This window comes from Talpa occidentalis, unplaced genomic scaffold, assembly GCF_014898055.3.
Source record: "Talpa occidentalis isolate TD23 unplaced genomic scaffold, MPIMG_talOcc4v2.1 talOcc4.3, whole genome shotgun sequence".
Lineage (NCBI taxonomy): Eukaryota > Metazoa > Chordata > Mammalia > Eulipotyphla > Talpidae > Talpa > Talpa occidentalis.
The window spans coordinates 476935-494644 of NW_023603184.1; the positions used below are offsets into that span (position 1 = coordinate 476935).

At 42.6% G+C, this 17710-nt stretch overlaps 1 protein-coding gene across 3 annotated transcripts; it reads right to left on the reverse strand.

The window, feature by feature from the left end:
- Window positions 1-837: 837 nt before the first annotated feature.
- Window positions 838-11020, reverse strand: LOC119255254 (serine protease FAM111A). Of its 3 annotated transcripts, none has more exons than XM_037522199.2 (5): window positions 8017-8097; window positions 5533-5615; window positions 4642-4721; window positions 3501-3611; window positions 838-3380 (listed from the first exon to the last, which is right to left on the reverse strand). In XM_037522199.2, the coding sequence occupies exons 3-5, from the start codon at window positions 4714-4716 to the stop codon at window positions 1680-1682; spliced, it is 1887 nt and encodes a 628-aa protein (XP_037378096.1). In that variant the 5' UTR covers window positions 4717-4721; window positions 5533-5615; window positions 8017-8097; the 3' UTR covers window positions 838-1679. The 3 variants fall into 3 exon arrangements, with proteins under 3 accessions (XP_037378096.1, XP_037378095.1, XP_054555168.1); XM_037522198.2 differs by having other exon boundaries at window positions 3462-3611; XM_054699193.1 differs by lacking the exons at window positions 5533-5615; window positions 8017-8097 and adding an exon at window positions 10943-11020 and having other exon boundaries at window positions 3462-3611.
- Between the last annotated feature and the right edge of the window lie 6690 nt (window positions 11021-17710).

Consider the following 17710-nt stretch of genomic DNA (forward strand, 5'->3'; position numbering starts at 1 on the left):
GTGGCCAGTGCTGACCGGTGGCTGCACACTAATTACAGCTCAACTCCAAGCGCAGCTCTGGGGACCCTCTCCAAAGGGAGGCAGCACTTCGGTGAGTGATGGATTTATGTATCTATGTAGAAAGCAAAGTGACTGGTTGGTTGGTTTGTGGCTCTGCTAAACCTCGTCAAAGTCAGAAGACACACGGTGATGTATTTATTCTGTAGGATTTCTGTGACCAATAAATGAGAGACTTGACAGGCACAAGTTAAACTTGGCCATTTTCGTTGCCAGTAATGTGGAAAATGATCTATAATGGGTGGATTCTGACTAAAAGCACAGGTTGATGTCAGATTATATGTTAATCTAGCCAGCAAACACAAACATTGTTCTGCTGAGATTGTAACCACATAAACAGTGAATCACAAAATCAAGATCCAAAATAGGACATGGAAAAATGAAAATAGATTTTGTTAGGGATTGGAATTATAAATCTCATAATCTTTCATAATCTCATGATTATTGTTTTAGAAGATTTGCTTTCCTTCTCTCTTGCTTTTCTTGAATTACAGTTGTCTTTTCTCCCATCATTGGTATTTTCCGTAACTTTTCTGCCTTAATCTATTTCCTCCCAGAGTCCTAACTATAAAGCAAAAGGAAAAACAGCACACACATTCTTCTTCAGGTGTCTTAGCACCATAAACAATGCTGGCTCCATAACATGTAAAATGACGAGGAACGGATATAATAAGAGGCAAAGTACATGGCAAAGTAAAAGTGTTTCGATGTGAAAGAAGGGAAGAGAGAAAATGAGGACAGAGTTGTATAAGAACAAAAGCAGAATTGAACAAAAGGCAATATAAACTTTTATTGAGTTATTTTACTTCCCATCATGATATTTATTTTACTTCCCATCATAATTTTACTCCAATCATGAGACCTAGAGCATGAAGACTACTAAACTTTCGTGCGATCTGGGTAAATATGGACCCAGAAACTATTAGTCATGTTGTAAGGGGTTGCTACAAGTATCAGGGAGAAATAGCACCTGGCCAAATAAGAGGGCTGGTGACAAATGTTAGATTGGCTGTTGTTTTGTTTTGTTTTTTTGAGAGATGAATGGGAAGGGGGAAGAGACTGGTTCCTATAAATGTCCACTTTGATTTTCTATCAAGTCTTCGTGTATCTGCCAAGTTAAACTAGTAGAGTATTACAGTAGAAAACAGGCCAAATGATATGAGGTTTGTATGGAACCTATTTCATTTGCAAAAGAAAGTAAATATATAGGTAACTTGACAGTAGTAATCAATTACAGTTGTAAAATATATGTATTTTGGATAAGAGGATTTATAATTTATAAAAACACACTGTCGAAAATTTCTTACTATGTCAATATAATGATGTTGATAGTAACTTATAAATATACCTTTCTTAGACCTTCTGAGACAATATTAATATTAAATACTCTGTAACATAAATGCCTGAAAGCTTCAGACATTTCATTTTAGTATCCAAACTGTATCTCCCAAATTGCTTCCTGTTCCCTCCCATAAGTGGCACAGTAGTCTTTAAATGATGTGCCCAATTTGTAATTTGGAATATGGGAGTTATAGTAAAACGTCACTGATTAAGGCTGACTGGAATGAATTCACTCTGAATTGTTCAAGGTGTAATTTGATATTATTCCAAAAATGCCATCCTCAATCCTCTTCTTCGCTCACCATTTCTACATCCTTTGGTAAGTATTCAGAAAGATCTACCTTTATTTCATCAAACCATTGTCGTCCATCTTCACAATGATAAATATCACAGAGGATGGATATCATAGATGAGCCAAACTCAATGATACTATTCATCCCTCTTTCATCTATAAAAGCAAAGCCAGCATTATGAATGGCTACCAACGCACCACTTGAATTAAATACTGGGGAGCCAGAAGAACCAAAGTAAAAGAAGGTGTCATAGGTAATCACGTTGGGGTTGTTAACTATTCCCTGGAAACTCTTTCTAGTGTACATGTGGACAAATGGGCCGCCGTTTTTGACACGTTGTTCACATTTTTCTTCTCGCTGACTCAGGGGGATCACAAAACAGTGATCAATTTCTTTCGCATTTCCATCTGGGTGGCCGATGATATATACCAACCCATTAGGTGGTGTAGAATTAAATTTATCACATAATCCTGGAGAAATGACTTGTGCATTCTCCTTCAGTTTCAGAACTGCATAATCAAGAGTTGCATCAGATTTCAAAAATGATGGATCAATGGAAAACCAGTCATTTTTTTGAATTGTGGTCTCGTAATAATTGAAAGTCACCTTTGCACTTCGACTAATTATGCTGTTCCAGTCACGGACCTCTATTCCTTCTCCCACAAGCATACGCAATACATGCTGGGAAGTGAAAATGTACGGCCATTTGAAAACAAAACAGGAGGCATGACCTCTTCTCCCGTTGTTGTCCCATTCCATGAACCCAACTGAGTCAAGGAGAGGATGAACAAGCTTTATGACTGCGCCCGTAGTAAAGCTCTTTCTCTCTTTCCCAAAATTTGTTTTACAAACTTCGTAAAAAGCCTTTGAGTTTTCCTCATCTTTCCTTAAATAAGCTATCATTTTCTGACTTTCCGTTCTCAAAATGGGGTACTGCTCCACAAGTGCTTCATTCAATAGAGTGGTGTTCCTGTTCTGTGGCTCAGCGTTCTCAGTCGTGTTAGCCCTCGTGAGCCTTTTCTCAAACTCCACCTCAAAGACCCTTTCCTCTATGTCATCCACCAGCTGTGTGCTTTCTAAAATGGTGTCGGCATTTTCAATGAGTTTCCAGCCATGATCCTTCAGAAAAGGAAGCAATCTGCCATCCTTGCACAAGGCCTGCCTGATGGTTTCTCCTTTGAAAGAGTAGATGCAGAGTTTGCCACCCTTTCTGTGAAGTCCGGGGAATTTCACGATCTTTTTTCTCTCCTTCCCGATGGCATGAATATAAAACTTGACACACTCGCCTGACCCGTGGTCAAATCGGCCAAATATCTGATTCTCTTTCTTATGCTTACTTTTACTTTTGACAAATGTAATTTCCACATGGCAGTTTTCAGGCAAACAACTCAGGGGCATCCCTGGGTTGATGGCCGCATCAATGCCTTTTATGCCTTGTATCAGAATCTCTTTGCCTTTATGGGAATCAATCTTTTTTTTTAAATCCTCACTCTCATTGATGAGCACCTCATACAAGCTAGCTCTGAAACTGCCTCTGACCTCACGTGCCCTGCCGTCTCCACAGTTCGCCAAAGACACCTTCAGTGTCCTAGTGGTGGGACCTTCAGCCTGGAGGTTAGTTTTGTCTTCTGGACATTTTTCAGAGGATGTTTGTGGAAGACTGGGATCATTCTGCTGGGTTTTGCCAACCTACAAAGAAATGTTAAATCATTAAAAACTCTGAATGCAACCCTCGTCTTTGTACAAACTATCTCTCCAACTGCCTCTGACCTCATATGCCCTGTGGTCTCCAAAGCTCGCCAAAGTCACCTTCACTGTCCTAGTGGTGGGACCTTCAGCCTGGAGGTTAGTTTTGTCTTCTGGACATTTTTCAGAGGATGTTTGTGGAAGACTGGGATCATTCTGCTGGGTTTTGCCAACCTACAAAGAAATGTTAAATCATTAAAAACTCTGAATGCAACCCTCGTCTTTTATTTTTCCTTTCAGTATGCAATTTACAAAATTTCTCTAGGAAATTCAGAACTAATCTCAAAAGGCCAATGAGCAGAATTAAATCGGGATTTAAATTAGGATCCAGAATAACAGCTGAGTTTCTTGTCCTATCGATCAAATAAATTCTTAATACTGTTATACTGGTATATTTTTCTGAGAATATAAGGAAAAAAACACCTTTTGTTCTAAGTGCATCAAAACCAGAGGTGCTTAAAAACCTGCCAGCTGTCCCATAGTGTTATTCCAGGTCTTGTTTATTATTTTCAGCAATGTAATTTTTCCTTTTTCCAAGTATGCTGACAGATCACAGCAAAAACGTATTCTTAAGCACCAAAATCACAAAGGATCAGTTACCATGGTTTCTTACATTAGAACCATCATAAGTTAACTAATCATTGGGTTGTAAAAATATAGCTCTTTTTAATAATAAAAACCCTGACTGAACCAACAATGATCAGGCAAAGAACCCAAATTTTCTCATAGAATTAAACTCAAAATCCTATTAAGTGATAATAATGAATATTGCCTTTATCAATTTGTTAGAGCAACTGAGGGGTAGACAGTGTTGCTTATCAGTGCCTTTCCTAGGGTCACAAAATAACCAAGAATTAAGTAAATATCAGAACTCAAATACGTATTAGTCTAATACTTCTATTAGACTGTATCATCTTTTTTTTTGGGTAAACTTGATATCCATAACTCCATTTTTATAGGGCATTATCTTAAAAATCAAGGATGGGATAGGAATTAAATAAGGAGAATTGACCAAATAATAGACATTCAATAAAAAATGAAGGACATCTGGTTCCTCTGTCTAAAGATTCAGAGTCCCCACGCCGTAACTCAATCCGGCTGATGCCAGCAGAAATGGGCTCACATGCCAGGGACGACCCTCGCTGGTGATGCAAACAGCCAGGGCTGCTGTGAAGATTCAACATAACATCATGTGTCACAGTACCTTGTAGACATAGTCATCCATTTTCTTATTTCCCTTGGCATCGGATGAGTTGATCCGGCGCTTCTTCAAACTCATGGTAACTTGAAAATGAAAAGACAGTTCAGCTGAAACAATGATTTCAGAAGTATGTTCATAGGTTTGGTTAACTGCAAGAGGAGATGACTCCCCACATCTCACTTTCTCCCCTTCGCTCTAACTTCACTGTCCTCAGAGATGACTTCGAAGTAGACAGTTTATTCACCAACATAGAGTCACCTCAACACGAAGACGCCTTTTTATACAGCACTGCATGTCAGACACTTTACCACTTTATAAAACTCATCTCCAATCATGGGCCTCCCTGGTGGTACAGGGGCTAAAGTCTCAGTGCTATCAAGCTATCTCCAGCCACTGCAGCCTGAGTTCCATCCCCGGCTCAGGAGGTGACCCACATGGTTCAGCGGACCTCTCCTGTCTCACCTGCTGCTCCCCTCAACAGTGTATTTCAGTAGATCTGCCTGTTTTGCAACCTACTCTGTCTCTGGTGAATCCTCTCACCACTGCACCTCTGGCCTGGACCCCAGTTTCTGTATGCATAAATAAATAAAAAATAAATCTTAAAAAAAAATCTCCAGTTGCCCAAGGCACTATATAAAGCAGGCATCTCTGCATTCTGCAAATGGGCATCTGTGTTGGTGCCCTGCCAAGGCCACTGCTCATGCCAAGGTGGGATCCAAATGAAGCTACAAATACCCCTCAACAGGGGATGAGTCAAAGAATTCAAGCCTGTGCTCTGACCCAGACATCACAACCGGGCCCATGTAAGATGGAGACAGTGCTGGGAGGGAGGCTTACAGGGAAGCGGATGGGAAAGCCCCATGGAGGCACAATGAACTCAGAATGCGAGTTTACCTGGTGAAAGAGTCAGGAACGTTAGTTACTGCGTTGGTTTTTGGTCTGCAGAGGTATCGCTCCCTCTTTCCTCAGATGAGTCTCTAGGAGAGAACAACAACGTAAATAAAAAGTGAAATCTTCAATGGTGACAAGTGACACTGGAGCTGTGCCTGGCAGCCTTGTGCTTCACACCCAGCCTCTGCCATGGACAAGGTGTGATGCCCTATGTCCCTTCCATCAACTCCCTCATGTAATGCTTCCAAGCCTGTGAGGTGAGGATTATTTTTCCCAAACTGTAGGAACAGATCAAAAAAAAAAATGGGTAAGATTTTCATATATAAAAAAAAGCTGAAAAGCAGAGAGATTGAACTATTGATCACAATGACCCAGAGAGTATTATTTTGATTATAAATATTTGAAATCCAAAAAAGTTGAAATAGAAAAAAAGATCCCAGTGAACCATGCTATATCAAGAGGTGCAATGTCCTCAGCTAACCCGCTACAAACCCTGTTTCATAGCTGGGAAAGGTTCTGATGACCTTTTCCTTTGTTTTACAGCAAAGAGAGAGCAGTGATTGCTTGATGCAGCTTGCTCCTGGGCCAATTCCCAGCAGCCTGGAAAGGCTAGGTCTGTGCTTTTATAATCCCTCTTTTCTGCCCATCCTCCCTCTTCCTCTCCCTCCCCTTCACCATTTCCCTCGCTTACTCTGTCCCCTCCTCTGCACACTTCCACGTGCTTGTTTTCTGCCTCCTTTTCTCCCCAATCAGATCCCAAGGCTTCACCAGAGCCCAGGCCCGCAGATGCCAACAGATCGCCCAGTGCTCGCCAGTGGACTGCACAAGGAGGAAGCACTGAAATAAAACCTGGTTTTCTCAATATCAAGCCCCCCAGGAGGGCAGCACTGCCAGGCCAGGGCCTCCAGCCCCACAAGGTTCTGCCCCTCCCATCCTGCAGTTCCAGTTCCGAAGCTGCCAATACCCAGCACAGGCATCACGTTTATGTGCCCAAGAGAGGTAGGTTCTTGGTGATGGGGGGAGGGCGAAGGCCCCTGGGCTCTGAAGACACAGCTGTTGAGCACACACACAGCTCAAACTGTGTCCCCAGGACAGGAAGAGGGGGGTCTAGCTCTGATCTGAAAGGGCTTCTGGTCTCGGGTAACTGCTGCTTTGGGGACCCTAGGTCACTTTTGCTTTCATATTCACCCTCTTCCACCCACCACTCCTCACCATCTCTCCTGGTTCTTTGCACAGCTGGGCAGGACAGAAACCGGGCTGTCTGCAGCCTCTGCAGACCTCTCCTGTCTCCCCGCTGCTCCCCTCAGCAGTGTGTTTCAGTCAGAATGCCTGTTCTGCTTCCCGCTCTGTCTCTGGTGAATCCTCTCACCCCCCACACCTCCAGCCTGTACCCCAGTTCTTGTATGCATGAATAAATAAATCTTTTTTTAAAGAGAGAGAAACAGGAAGGGCGGGGGAGGGATGCTGTGGATGAGTTTGCTGTAGTGGTTTGGTTTCAGAAACGAAACCTCTGAACTTCCTAGTCCTTAGCCCCGGCTTGAGAAACAGATTTATTGGTGGTTAAACTCTTCTGTTGCCTGTGAACTTTGCTTTTACACAAATACAAGCGGCAAGGATAGAGGTACCTTGTAGTACTGCTAAGAAGGCAGGTCCCCCACCCCAGGATAAGAGTTCTTACAATTCTGATATGTATGTATGGTGTGTGTGTGTGAATGTGTGTGTGTGTGTGTGTGTGTCAGAAAGATTCCTGAAAACGTTTCTTTACACCCAATGGGACAAAATAAACTCAGCACCTGGGGAACCCAACCAAAAGAATCTGGAGGTCTAATTTCCTCACCCGACTTCGGAAAGCTGGGGGAGAGTTGGTAGGAGGGTAGAGAGAGTTGAGAGGAGGGTAGAGAGTTGGTAGACTCATTGCCACAAAGCAGGGAGCAGCCCCCCCCCAGCCCGGGGAAAGAACCCCGCCCAGCCCCCCACAGCCCCCCACTCCCCCCCACACCCCCTCACTCCCCTGCCCCCGCGCAAAACAAGCCCTGCCCCGAATCTTTCGCTCAGTGCCTCTGGTTCACTCCTCTGGGGGAATCTTCGATGCCCTATCACGTCCTATGAATTATCCCTCTCAGCTTGTTAAAAAGACCTGATCCCGCCAGAAGCATCGGGATTTGCAGGGGGGGATTTCAGGAACAACAGTGGAATTTGCGCTTTTGACGTTGCCGCCCCCCCCCCGCCCCCCAAGATGCGCACATTTGGCTGGAGCCCTGTGAGTCCCAAAGTGACTTTACAGGAGTAAACTCTTAACCTGGGGTGAAGGGAGCGGGAAGGGGGTGCCCACCACCCACCACGAGAAGCTGCCCGACGGCTGCCCTCCCTACTCCCCACACCCCCCAAAAAAAACCCTCCCGGGCTCTGGGCTGAGGGTCTCCTGCCTGGTGCCTTTGCCCACCACCTCCAAGCACCCCACCCCGCCCCAGGAGAGGCCGCACTCACCGAAGCCGAGACTCCGTCGCAGGAGCGCGGGTGACCGACGTGCGCCTCCTCGAGAGCAGCGGCACGAAATGGCGCCCAGGGGGTCTGTCATCCCGCCTTTACGCTGCTGCCAGAAGTTGGCGCCGGCCGCCCTGGAGACTGACAGCCCGCGTGGCCACTGGGCAGCGAGGCCGCGGCTGCGAGCCCGTCCCGGGCGGGCGGTGACTCACGACGGTCCATTGGCTGCGAGGCGGGCGCGGGAAGCCAGAGCCCGCAACTGCGAGCAGCGGCGCCCGGAGGCCAAAGCGCGGAAAGCCAAAGGCTGCGACTGCCCGGCGCGAGGACCGGGCAAGCAGGGGCGCGGGGAGGCAGGGTCGGGGGGAGGCAGTCTGGGGGTGTGTGTACTAGAGCGCCGGGCGGAAAGAGCGCGCGGAGGCGGGGCGCGCGGAGGCCGGGCGCGGGGAGGCCGGGACGCCTGGAGGCCGGGGCGCTGGGAGGCAGCGCGGGGAGGCCCCGGCGCGGGGAGGCTGGGCGCGGAGAGGAGGAAGCCAGGCAGGGGCTTGTGCGCCAAGGCTGACAGCCACGGAGCTGGCAGACAGGAGCTGGCAAAGCAGGAGCGGGGTGGAGAAAACCGCGCTTGGGGCCCCTCACACCTCCAGGTGCCAAGAAGGGGCCAGGAGACAAAGCAGGGCAGTGGCGGGATTGGGGGCAGTGGAGGAGTACCCCAAAGAAGGAAAACGCCCCCAGGCGCTTTCGAGGGGGGTGGACAGTCCCCAGAAGCCCTATAAAAGTGAACCCAGCGCCCTAAGCCTGGGCTCCTCCCTTGGACCCCTCCTGCAGTGGGGCGGCTCTCACAATAAACCTGGGCTTCCTAATCTTCTGCGATTATTCCTCAATGGCTGGGACTCAAGAACCCACCCGCTGGACATGCGCTCAGCAGCAGGAGGCAGGGCCTGGAAGGTGGGGTGGTGGGGCTGGGGGGGCGCATGCGGCAGAGCCGGCGGACACGCGGGGGTGCAGGGCATCAGGAAGGAGGGGGCGGGGTGCGGGCTTGGTGTGCAGCCAACGCTGGCCCCTTCCACGCCCCCCCCACCACCTGCTGCAGGCTGAGTGCCCCACCAGATGAGGCAAAGCTCCAGGCCCGCTCCTGCAGGCTCCCAAGCCCCCAGAAGACCTGTGGGCGCCCACGTGCTGCGCTTGCAGGGAGCGAAATGACCCAAAACAGCCGGCAGCCCGCTCCTGGGGGGCCAGGGGGACTGGTCAAATGGGACTGGAGTCCCCAGCAAATGAGCCAACTTCGCTAAAGGACCCGTGCGCTGGGGAGCTGTCCACCAGCAGGAGAGCCCAGGGGCGCACTGCTATGCGCAGAAATTTGCCATCCTGCGGGAAGACTCCAGAGTTAGGCGCCTCCAAACTGAGGATCCAGAAAGTGCTTTGCAAGGAAGGTGTGAAGAAATCTTGTTTCAGAACGACTAAGAGAGACTCAGTGTTGGATGATGTTTCTGAAAAGCTGGCCAGACAAGGGAAGAATATATTTATAGGTGATGAAAACTCTTTTGTATGAAACCCATGGAACAGTTGTTGATGTCAAGTTGACGGTGTTGGTGGGAATAATAGGTGAAAGCTTTTCCTAACTTGACTGAATGTATAAAATATACACGAAGCAACAACCACTGCTTAAATTCTAGGTGCTCTGTGGGGTTTGGAGAGAGTCAACAAACGTATAGTTGTAAAAATAATGGCCAAGAAGTTCGAAGTAAAGAGAAAAGCTGTCACGGTTTTTATCAAATCACTGTTATTCCTTAAAACCTCCTAAAATGTCGCAAGGGATGGGTACCAAGATACAGACAGATGAAGAACAATTAGATCTGCTTGTGTGGGTGTCCGGAAGTCAGAGAAGCAGTGAGGACCCCTGGTCTTTTGATTGAGCCACTAGAAGGACAGCGTGTCCGTGGCTGATGGCTGGGTCAGGACATTTACAGCTGTCCATTAGAGCCCTGGCCTTGCTTTTCCTTTCAGGAAAAGCTTTGGCACAAACCCATTGCCACCTGGTAGCAGTGCTCAAGGGGCCCTTTGAGCTACTTAGAAAACTTAACTTCCAGTGGATGCTTCTATGACACTGTTGAAATTGTCTGTCAGCGCTGGGGACAGAGGGTTTGCCCTGAAGAGGCCATGCACTCTGCACACTTCCTTGAAACAAAACATTGTGTTGGCTGTACCGAGTAAGTCTGCATTTTATCATCAAATCAAGATCTTTTGCTTGGAGTGGCAGTGGCTGTGTTATTCCGCTAATGTCAAACACTTGAGAAGCAAAGACACTCACCTGGCTGGAGGAGGAGAGAATGGGTCAGACACCGCAGTCAGGCCTGGCGGAGTCAGGGGACAGGCCAGTGCTGTTGGACAGTGAGTCCTTCATGGACCCCTGGAAGATGTCCCCCTCCCCTTCCCCCCACATCCAACAGAGGGGACTGGTCTCTATATTTAAAGTTGCAGATGTCATTTACAATAGACCTCTCCTGTCGCGCCCGCTGTTCCCCTCAACAGTGTATTTCAGTAGATCTGCCTGTTCTGCTCCCCACTCTGTCTCTGGTGAATCCTCTCACCCCTGCACCTCTGGCCTGGACCCCAGTTCCTGTATGCATAAATAAATAAAAAATAAATCTTTAAAAAAATCTCCAATTGCCCAGCAAAGTAGGCCTCTCTGCAGATGGGATAATAGAGCTTGCGTCAGTGCCCCGCCAAGGCCACTGCTCATGCCAAGATGGGATCCAAATGCAGCTACAAATACCCCTCAGCAGGGGATGAGTCAGAGAATTCAAGCATGTGCTCTGACCCAGACATCACAACCGGGCCCATGTAAGATGGAGACGGCGCTGGGAGGGACGCTTACAGGGAAGCGGATGGGAAAGCCCCATGGAGGCACGATGAGCTCAGAATGCGAGTTTACCTGGTGAAAGAGTCAGGAACGTTAGTTACTGCGTTGGTTTTTGGTCTGCAGAGGTATCGCTCCCTCTTTCCTCAGATGAGTCTCTAGGAGAGAACAAACGATGTAAATAAAAAGTGAAATCTTCAATGGTGACAAGTGACACTGGAGCTGTGCCTGGCAGCCTTGTGCTTCACACCCAGCCTCTGCCACGGACAAGGTGCGATGCCTTATGTCCCTTCCATCAACTCCCTCATTTAATGCTTCCAAGTCTGTGAGGTGAGGATTATTTTTCCCAAACTGTAGGAATAGATCAAAACAAAATGGGTAAGATTTTCATATATAAAAAAAGCTGAACAAGCAGAGAGATTGAACTATTGCTCACAAAGACCCAGAGTATTATTTTGATTATAAATATTTGAAATCCAAAAAAAAAAATATTGAAATAGAAAAAAAGACCCCAGCTAACCATGCTATATCAAGAGGTGCAATGTCCTCAGCTAACCCACTACAAGCCCTGGTCCTTAGGGCCAACTTGAGAAACTGATTTATGAGATATTTGAAAGGTTGGAAATAAAACAGTCACTTTACCTTCTTCTGGAACGGTATTCAACACACTAATTATCAAAGAAATATACATTAAACCACAATGTGACACAGAGTAGATTGGCTATTATTTTTTAAAAAGTAACAAGTTTTGGTAAGGATGTGGAGAAAAGTCTATCTTGGCACACTGTTGGTAGGAATATAAGTGAGCACAGTCATTATAGAAACTAATATGGAAGATTCCCCACCCCCAAATTGAAATTATTATCTCACAATTACTCTGGGTAAACAAAAATAAGAATTATATCTAGGTCCTCAGACATTTATGCCAGTCAGTGTAGTGAAATAATAGATTAACTGGAAAAAAAAGTATATAAAATTTTTTATATAAAACGAAAAACTATAAGAAGTGGGCATAAGCAGGAATAGCCATTTCAACATTGAGGGTAAGTAAACCATGAAAGATGGTTAAACAACATCTGTCAGGAGAAAAATAACCATACTTTAAAACAAGCTTTTGATCCCATACACCAGTCAAAATGAGTAATGTATCAAAGTTTGCATATTTTATTCACTCTGCTTCTTGTTTCTTTCTATATGCCTAATTCCTGTTTTGTCCCTGACTATTTAGCAAATATTTTGCACAAGTCTTGATTGTTCATTCCCTTCGCAATGTCTTTTTGCAGAAAAGATCATTTTAGTTGTGATGATGTGGACCTTAACACTTTTTCTACAGTGGCTCATATACTTTGACATTTACATAAAATGCTTTGCCTAACCCATGGCCACAGAGCTGTGCTGCTTTCACGAGAAATGTGACAGTACTAGGTTTTATATTAAGGTTGAAGATTCATGCTGAAAAAAAAAAAGTTTTATATATGGGGCAAACAATGAGTCAAAAATTTTTGTGCATGGTATAAACCAAATTTCATTTAAAAAAATTATCCTTCCCCCATGGATTTTCCTTAGCATATTATCAAAAAATCAGTTGAGCATATATGCATGACTCTCTTCCAGAACACTATATTTGCTCCACTAATCTTTGCACTAATACTTTATTTTCTATTTTAATGTTATACTGACACCTAAAATCAGATTATGTGAATATAGTACCTTTATTATTCTTTTCATTTTTTTTTTTGCTTTTTCACGTAATTTGTAGAATCAGCACATTTCTGTGATTACATATACTTTCCACTTCATAAAAATACATGCTTTAATTGGGGTTGCTTGAATCTATAAAACAATTTAGGATTGCATTTAAAAGATTGATTTTTCACAGTTGAACTTCAGGGAGTATGCTTTATTTTCTCTTCTTATTTGCATTCAGGTTCCAACATTTCTGATTTATTAAATTTTAATCTGTGGGTATAGAGTCTAAGCTTCCATGTATTTTCTATAATTCTTCTAAGAAAGTCTCAGGTACTTAGCTAGCATTGGTCCATAGATTATTCTATGGTATCCCCAAGAGAAGATTGTCCCTTCTAACTCAAAATGTTTGACTATTAAAATATCAATAAGCTTAAATAATTTTCCAACATAATTCAGAAAAATAGTATTTTAAAATTTGAAAAAGTATAATTTTTTAATTAAAGAATTAAAAACTTCTATCCTAGGTTATGCTTCTTTATTATATTTCAGCATGTCTATGTTTATGAGATTTTTCAGAGAATTATGAGAGGTTATATTCTCAGGAAGAGAATACTGGATTCTAGAGAAATGAATTAATCAACTTCATTGTTTTAAAAATAAATTTGAATGTACACGGATGCATGTTACATTATTTCTAGGTGACAGCATTTCAAGAATGATGGCATGACACTGTGGGCTTGCTATGATCAAGTAGAAATAGAGGGTGAAGTCAGAGAAATCTAGGATTGGATCCTCATTCTCTTAAAAATTGCACAACCTTGGGGCAAACTATGTGCCTGTTTGGCTCTTGGTTTTCTTCTCTATAAACAGATGTTGAATTATCTATTGTACAGTTTCTGTGTAGATTACGTTAGATGATGTGTACATTTAGGATTTAGTGGGAAAACATGATTGAGTTCACCATGTTTATATTAATAGGCTTCAGGGGTGATTTTGAGATGCAAGTCTTCCTGTTTTTACTGTTCCTGGCAATTTATCTGTTCACCCTGATAGGGAATTTGGGGCTGGTTATATTGGTCATTGGGGATTCCTGGCTCCACACCCCGATGTACTACTTTCTGAGTGTGTAATCCTTCTTGGATGCCTGCTATTCCTCCGTTGTCACCCCCAAAATGTTGGTCAATTTCTTGTCAGAGAACAAGGCCATCTCGTTCGTTGGCTGTGCCACTCAGATGTTTCTCTTTGTGACTTTTGGGACCACGGAATGCTTCCTCCTGGCCGCGAAGGCGTATGACCGCTACATGGCCATCTACAACCCGCTCCTGTACTCGGTCAGCATGTCCGCCAGAGTCACGTGACTGTTAATACTTTTAGTCACTGTTTATTTGTTTAAATTCTGTATATTTTTACAAACCATTTCTTTCTACTTGTTTCTAAGATCTGTTATGCTCTTCACAAGCAAATTATTGAAATAGACCCATCGTTCTCTCATTTTACATGTAATGGAGAATGTTGTAGTGCTAAGAATTGAAAATAAATTCAGATATGTGGCAACCCATAAACATGTGCCTTCATTGCATTAAATGAAATGTTTTTGACAGTTCTTTATGTATATGATCATCCTATGTATTGGCATTGCTGTGAGCCTGACTTATGATATTATATGCATTGACATAGTAATGTCCCTGATGATGAACCTGTGGAACCACCTGAGATAGAGCAACATCACTTCTCAGTTTAACAAGAACCCCTTGTTTAGGAAGACATGTGTTTGTAAGCAGACATATAGTAACAAGGTCAGATGAAAAATCTAGTTGTGCTGAGTTACTGTGTAAATCCAAATTAACAGGTGGTCCTGATTATATTCACTGAAAAGTGGCAGAAATATATGTACGAATATTAAGCCAATTTGGGATGCCTATGCATCTTATGATATCTTATCTCATGATCCAAATGGTTTGTCCAGATTTTAGTGAGATCCAGCTGGCACTATCATTTGGAATAGTGATGTTCCTCTTCCTGCAGACAGCTGCCAGGAACTCTGGGCTAAGTCACTTCCTGCTCCAGGAATTTGCCAGGAGCCTCAGAATCTTCATCCTTTACTGCCCAGTGAATTGTATGGTCTCATTGTTGTAATGGTTCCTTGAATAAATTCACAATGTGATTATGTGCATTTAACATAGTAAGTTGTAAGTAAAACCATTTCACTCCAGCAGAAGTTGGCACTATACAGATCTGAACATTATGCAATAAATATTTATTCATTTAGGGGAATTTAACAAATAACAATACATCTCAGACACTGGTCTAGATTCTGGACTAGATTAAAAATAAGTCAAATATGAGTTAAGGAAATTAAAGTGCATAATATGTAAAGTAGTGATATTTGCAATAGGTGCATTTAAGAAAGAAGACATGAGGAGCTGTAAAGGAAGTGAATTGCAATGGTCATAGTCTAAGATGTCTCACAAAGGGAAATATTCAAAGAAGGAATCATGTGAATATAATTGTAAATAGGATTCTGAATAAAAAATGCAGAAAAATTACAGGCGATATATTGGGAAATAGATGCTCGTCTTAGCAGTGTTGGAATTTTATTTAGTTTCAACATTCACATTTAGGGACATCCCTTTAGATTACTGTATTGTGTTTTAAAGAGACTTTTCCGTTGGCATCTAAACAGTTTTCACAGAATAAAATTTATAGCAACAATGATATTAAATATAATGAAAATATGGGAAGAAGAAAGGAAGACCACTACCACTTCAAAATAATTTTGTGCTCATACACTTATGCAATGAAAATGCAGTTTGAGGAAGGAAGAGTAAACATTTACTTAGTAGGCTGCTTTTTCTTCCTTGGTTCTTGGCCTGAATGCAGAGGAGTTGTGGGCTCTGCCAGGGCATCACAAGGTCAAAGGAATCCCGGGTAAAGCTGAGAGAGGACCAGCTCATCAGGGAGACCCATACACATGGGCGGGGGTTCAGCTCTGGGAAAACACAAATTGACCATCCTGTTGTAGCTTAGCCTTGAATGTTGTTTGTCTCTTGTCATTCTTGAATTTAAGTGTAGTTTTAATAAATTCATGTGTCTAGTTCATATGTGCCCAGTAAAATAAGGAATGAATTTTTTGCTTATGGTCTGGATGAGAAAATAAAATAGGAAAAAAAAACCAGCATGGTGTTGACCTCAGGAATTTGGATCTGTGGTCCCTGAACAACAAGCTCTGTTTAGATTCAGGCCAATGCATAAACCAGAGGACGGAGTAGAGTGACAATGAATTCATAGAAAATTGTACGGAAATATGCAATGTAATTTTGCATTGATTACTTGTTAATTGCCAAACTAGGCAAATGAAATTATAAAATAATTTTACCTGTAACTATTGGGGGCTACTCAATTTAAGTAATATGGATATTAAGGTTAATACTATACATTTAAAACTATATGTGACAGCCTACAAAGTGCATGTTTACCCTTCTTTCCATATACATAAATATAGATTTGGGTAAATATGTAAATATATATTTATATATATCAATGCTCATATGTTGAAGACATCACTCCTGGTACTTCTGTATGTAGCTTTAGTGATAAGATCGTTTTACTGGTAATTATTTAAAACTAAGTATTGCGAGTATACCCTAGTCCAATGGACTGGTGTCATGGAAGAAAGGATCACAGCACAGAAACAAGGAGGGTAATAGACACAGGAAGCTAGAAGAAAAGACATCTATCGAGATGAAGGGAGAGGGCCTCTCACCAAAATCAGCCCTAATGCCAACTGGATGTCAGGCTCTGGATTACAGAACAGTGAGAAATAACTTGTGAATGTTTCACAAGTTTTACATTTGGTTATAGCAAACCTTTTACATTTGGCTATAGCAAACCTAACAAGTAACACACTCAGTGTCAGTGCATATGTGCACATGTGTTCACATGTGTGTGCAGGTGTATATATCAGAGTGAATGGAGGAAGAACAGAGAATGATAGTGTTTTCCTGTATGTGTGGGAACTGCTTAGGTAGAGGCGTGGCTACGATCTTTATATGAAAGTGCCTACCAAATATAAAAAGAGATGCTACAACAAAGTTTTTAAAAGCCTTTTTGATTATGAGACAAGGAGCTTAATTCCGTATTTATTTCATTGTAATGGTGAAAGTGAAAAATATACTTTTTATAGTAAACCTACTGTCCATACACTATTTGAAATGAAAGTATGGTCTCATAAAATATATAAATATTTCACTGTGGAAAATAAATCATTTCATCTCTGATGCCTTCAAAATAGATGGTTGAATATCTAGAAAATCTTTGTTCATCTCCCCAATCAAAAATTTAGAGTTCTGCAAAACAAGACCAAAGCAGACTCTTCATTATGTGGTTTCAAGGAGAATCAACTGTGTCTGAATACTTAACATAGTTGTATGAGTTCTTGAACTTTTTTCCTTGGGAACAGGCCAAACTCTTCTCTTAGGAATTAGTCTCACAAGGATGACCAAAGTTTGCATTATCATCATCCCCACTATATCAGGTGCCCAGAAATATAAGGATGAGAGACAAAGCAGCTCTGTCTGAGATTCTCAGAACTCCCAGATATATTCTTTATAGACATCACACCAGGCAAATTTCCACTTGACCAGAATCTTAACAAAATTACTAGGTTAATTTATTTTGCATCAGAATTAAAAAATATGAATGCACAAAAATTGAAAAAGACCTTATCACAAAGAAAATATATATTACAGAAATTTTTGACTCAGATGTATTTCATATTTTACTCTGAGAAAAATTTGAGGTTGACAAATTTCTAGATAGATCATTTTGGAGAAGCTTTTTTTTTTCTTTCTACTGACATTGGCTCACAGTAAGTATTACGTTCAAAATTAAGAGTTTTATTTAGAATCAAATAAAATGGCAAGAGTCCTGAAGGGCATGCACACACATGTCATTTAGAATTTCTCGAAATGAGGCAAGTTCTTCTGGAAATGGAAATAGAGAGTGAATGGAATCAGGGTAAAATTCAGTGACTACAAAATTTCGGAAACAATTTTGCAGAAATTTGATTTTAAAAGGTCAATTTATGAAAACATTTTATCTTCTGGAATTTTGTACTGATTTCAGCACATATTAAAAACTCTAATATACCATATT

What these genes read in the sequence shown, in the direction of transcription:
- LOC119255254 (XM_054699193.1), bottom strand. Translation starts at nt 4,716, where the DNA reads ATGAGTTTGAAGAAGCGCCGGATCAACTCATCCGATGCCAAGGGAAAT. An exon ending in TGGATGACTATGTCTACAAG is followed by an intron (nt 3,612 to 4,641) that starts GTACTGTGACAC and finishes ATTTCTTTGTAG; the next exon opens with GTTGGCAAAACCCAGCAGAA. An exon ending in GAGACCACAGGGCATATGAG is followed by an intron (nt 3,381 to 3,461) that starts GTCAGAGGCAGT and finishes ATTTCTTTGTAG; the next exon opens with GTTGGCAAAACCCAGCAGAA.